Source organism: Hibiscus syriacus, unplaced genomic scaffold (genome assembly GCF_006381635.1).
Source record: "Hibiscus syriacus cultivar Baekdansim isolate YM2019G1 unplaced genomic scaffold, ASM638163v2 tig00111402_pilon, whole genome shotgun sequence".
Lineage (NCBI taxonomy): Eukaryota > Viridiplantae > Streptophyta > Magnoliopsida > Malvales > Malvaceae > Hibiscus > Hibiscus syriacus.
This window is the reverse complement of record NW_024063082.1, coordinates 4,458,893-4,462,722: the sequence shown is the minus strand read 5'-3', so window position 1 is coordinate 4,462,722 and position 3,830 is coordinate 4,458,893. Positions and strand designations below refer to the sequence as shown.

The 3,830-nt window shown below is 33.6% G+C and overlaps 1 protein-coding gene across 1 annotated transcript; it reads left to right on the top strand.

Annotated features, from left to right (window-relative positions):
- Positions 1 to 1,916: 1,916 nt before the first annotated feature.
- LOC120162562 (gibberellin 2-beta-dioxygenase 1-like) lies at positions 1,917 to 3,432 on the top strand. Its single transcript, XM_039172703.1, has 3 exons — positions 1,917 to 2,461; positions 2,558 to 2,906; positions 3,129 to 3,432. Exons 1-3 carry the CDS (start codon positions 2,073 to 2,075, stop codon positions 3,378 to 3,380), a joined length of 990 nt encoding a protein of 329 aa, XP_039028634.1. The 5' UTR covers positions 1,917 to 2,072; the 3' UTR covers positions 3,381 to 3,432.
- The last annotated feature ends 398 nt before the right edge of the window (positions 3,433 to 3,830 follow it).

Here is a 3,830-nt window from a genome sequence, read left to right as displayed (position 1 = left end):
TTTAGGGTATGGGTTGTAAATTTGCTGATAATTTTCTGATATTAGTTTAAGGTGGTTCATGGTTGTTTTTATTATATTTCAATCTAATTTTGCAGTCATTGGTAAAAAAAAATGCATCCTTGTAGTAGATAATTTGTCTTCCGCCGAAGCTTTATTTCAAGCTTGAAATTAATCAAAAAATTATCTGATTTTAATCCAAAAATTATATATTTTTTTTAAAATTAAAAACACATTAATTTTGAAATAATCTCAAAATTTTAAAAACATTCATTTCAACCCCTAAACCCATGTCGACCTCCGTTGCCGCTCGTCCATTCCTGTCACCACCCAGCCCAATCGAAGCACCTCGCCGCCATGATCAAAACCCCTAAACAAATCGTGGATAGTTGTCACCGTTCGCCCTAATCGTTTCGTCGAAAACCCACCCTGACGCCTCAGATTTTAGACAATTTCGGTCGCCTCGGACCTCTGTTCGCCTCACCGCCATTATATTTAACTTCCTCGTCGCCGTCCGCTCAAAACCCAATCGGTGGGTCACGTCGTAGTCGCCGTCCGCCGCCATGGGAAAGCTTAAGTGTGAGGATTTGGGCTTTTTTGTAATTGAAAAGAAATAAGGTTTTTTTTATAAAGATAATAATATTTTTAATATTTATTTTTTGAAATTATCAGATTGTGACACGTGTCACTTAACGGCGAATATTAACGGTCCGTCACGGCGTGGCCCATTCTGAGTTACAGAATGTAATGTTAGGCACCAAACTAAAACGAAAAAAACTTTAAGCACTAAATTAGAAAAACAAGCGTACATTAGACACATTTTGTATATTAGAACCTTAATTATGTATTATATTAATATTTAATTGGATCGAGTGTCATTTAAAAATTTAAAAATAATTAAATATACCAACTCATTTTGATTGATAAATTAAATCAATAATAAAATATTTACTTATCTTTTAATTGGATATTTAATATGTATTTATAAAACTACTCAATAAATTAAATTTAGAAGTAATTATACAGGGAAAAGTATAGATTGAGGTGGATCTAGTTTTTCGTCAACTAGACCTAATTTGTATAAAAATACATAATCGATCTGAGTTTAGGGTGATTTCATTCAATCCAAAACTTAAGTTACATTTTGAGATAAAATCCGCACCCAATCCAATTCGATCTAACCTAACCAACTCAAATGTATATATTATTAATTTTATTTGATAAGATAAAGATCTAATTAAAATAATAAGATAAAAATGGGATATCATTGTATTTATCTCTAAATATATAAGATATAATTACATTATTTTTTTAGATCAAGTCATATGTGTTTTAATTTAAATATAAACTCAACTTAGATTTTATACTTTAAGAACTTGATCCAACCGAACTCATATTTTCCAAAAATAATCTAATAAAATCGGATTCGAAATCCATCAAATTCGAATTATGTGTTCATTCGTAATTATTTGATTGGATAAGTTTACCAGATATAAGCATTAATTACAAAATACAATCGTGAAAAAAAAAATTGAAGGATAAATTTCCAAAGTGGTATTGTTTGATGTGACTCTTTGATGCATTTAATCATGTATTCATGTACTAGTATGAAAATCTGAAGATAACCATAATAATAACATCTGACCAATAAAAATAATAATAATAATAATAAATAATAGTGATGATGATAATGATGGTGGATTGGTAAATATTGGAGTGTTGACTTGATTAATCTTCTGAAATGTTCAGACGGCCGACCTCAGCCTGCTTGGATTAAAAATTACATATCGCCTCTATTATTATTATTCTCTTATGTGTAAGGTCTTTTTTTTTATATATTTAAAAATCTTTCTCTCTCCTTTTCTCTTCCTATAAATAGCCAAGCAAAACCCACAGCCAATTATTCATTTGCCCTCTTCTACATAAATCTGTTTCGAACTCAAAAACCAACCGTTTTCATCACCGAAAATTTTAAAAATTTTGAATCTTGTTTATCTGGTTTTTTTTCTTTCATCTTTCTCAGTTGTATCGAAAAGAACCCAACTGACAGAAAAACCAGTAAAGGAGAAAAGAAAATGGTGATATTATCAAAACCAGCGATTGAACAGTTTTCTTATATCAGAAACAAGCAGGCAGCTGCCGCATTGTTCCCCCCTCTTATCCCTATCGTAGACCTCTCGAAACCTGATTCCAAACACCAGATAATCAAAGCCTGCGAAGAATTCGGATTCTTCAAGGTGATCAACCACGGGGTTCCCATGGAACTCATTTCCAGGCTGGAATCTGAGGCCACCGAGTTCTTCTCTTTACCGCTTTGCGAGAAGGAGAAAACAGGGCAGCCCAAACCTTATGGATATGGCAATAAAAGGATCGGTTCCAATGGTGATGTTGGTTGGGTCGAATATCTCCTCCTTACGACCAACCAAGACCCCAACCTCGCAACTGAAAACCCAGAAAGTTTCAGGTACTTTTTTCTCTTCTTACCGGAGACGGGATATCTGTTATGTTTTTCATTTTTAACAGCTTTTGAAACTGTGTTCTGTGTTGTTATTTCACTCAGGGTTGCTTTGAATAAATATATGGCGGCGGTGAAGAAAATGGCGTGCGAGATACTTGAAATGGTAGCCGATGGGTTAAACATTCAACCGAGGAATGCGTTGAGTAAGCTGATGATGGATGAGCAGAGTGACTCTGTTTTCAGGCTTAACCATTACCCTCCATGCCTAGATGTTCTTCAATCTCTGAACGGCAATGTGATTGGATTCGGCGAACACACTGACCCACAAATCATATCGGTTCTAAGATCCAACAACACTTCTGGCCTTCAAATCTCTCTAAGAGACGGCTCTTGGATTTCAGTCCCACCTGACCAGTACTCCTTTTTCATCAATGTTGGTGATTCCTTACAGGTAAAAAGAAAAAGAGTTTTTCTTTTCTTTTCTTTTCTTTTCCTCCAAACAAATGAAAAACAAGTCTAATTCTTCCAAAGTTATTCAAATTTTTTTCAAATTCCCACCAAAACAACTTTGGGTTATTATCGTTTTAGCATTTTAACCAGAATATCAGCTCTGGGTCTGCTGCAAAATGTGCTCTAATGGAGGTTTTTGGCGGGTTGATGTCTTTTTTTTCAGGTAATGACGAATGGAAGGTTCAAAAGTGTGAAGCACAGGGTGATGGCCAACAGTGTGAAATCAAGGCTGTCGATGATATATTTCTGTGGACCACCATTGAGTGAGAAAATAGCGCCGTTGCCATGTTTGATGAAGGGAGATCAACAAAGCTTGTACAAAGAATTTACATGGTTTGAGTATAAAAGATCTGCTTACACTTCTAGATTGGCCGATAACAGGCTCATGCACTTCGAGAAAATAGCTGCCTCATAATTTCATCTTTTTTTATATAAAAAAGGTAGGCTTTTCAGAATACTTGGAGGAGAAGAAGAAAAAAAAATAGAATTAGAAAGCTTTTAGTATCAAACTTTTCCTATAGCAGGGGAACTGTGTAGTTTAGTTGTTTTTTTTTTCTGGGTTTGTTTTTACTGAATGTAACTGTCTTTCTTGTTAATATAGTACCATTTTCATTTCCATCGTTATCGTCAACCACTTTCATAAATGGAACATACTAGCAAGCACGCAAATGGATTCAATATGGTTAACATATGACATAAAGTGTTTAAATGTATACTTTTAAATAATATTAAAAATTAAAAACATAATACAAAATGCGAAGGGGAAAACTATAATATAAAAATAAATAGTTATATTTGAAGAACGATAAGATAAATCTTGAATCAATCTGAAAATTCACATCAAATTAAAATATCAAAGACTGAG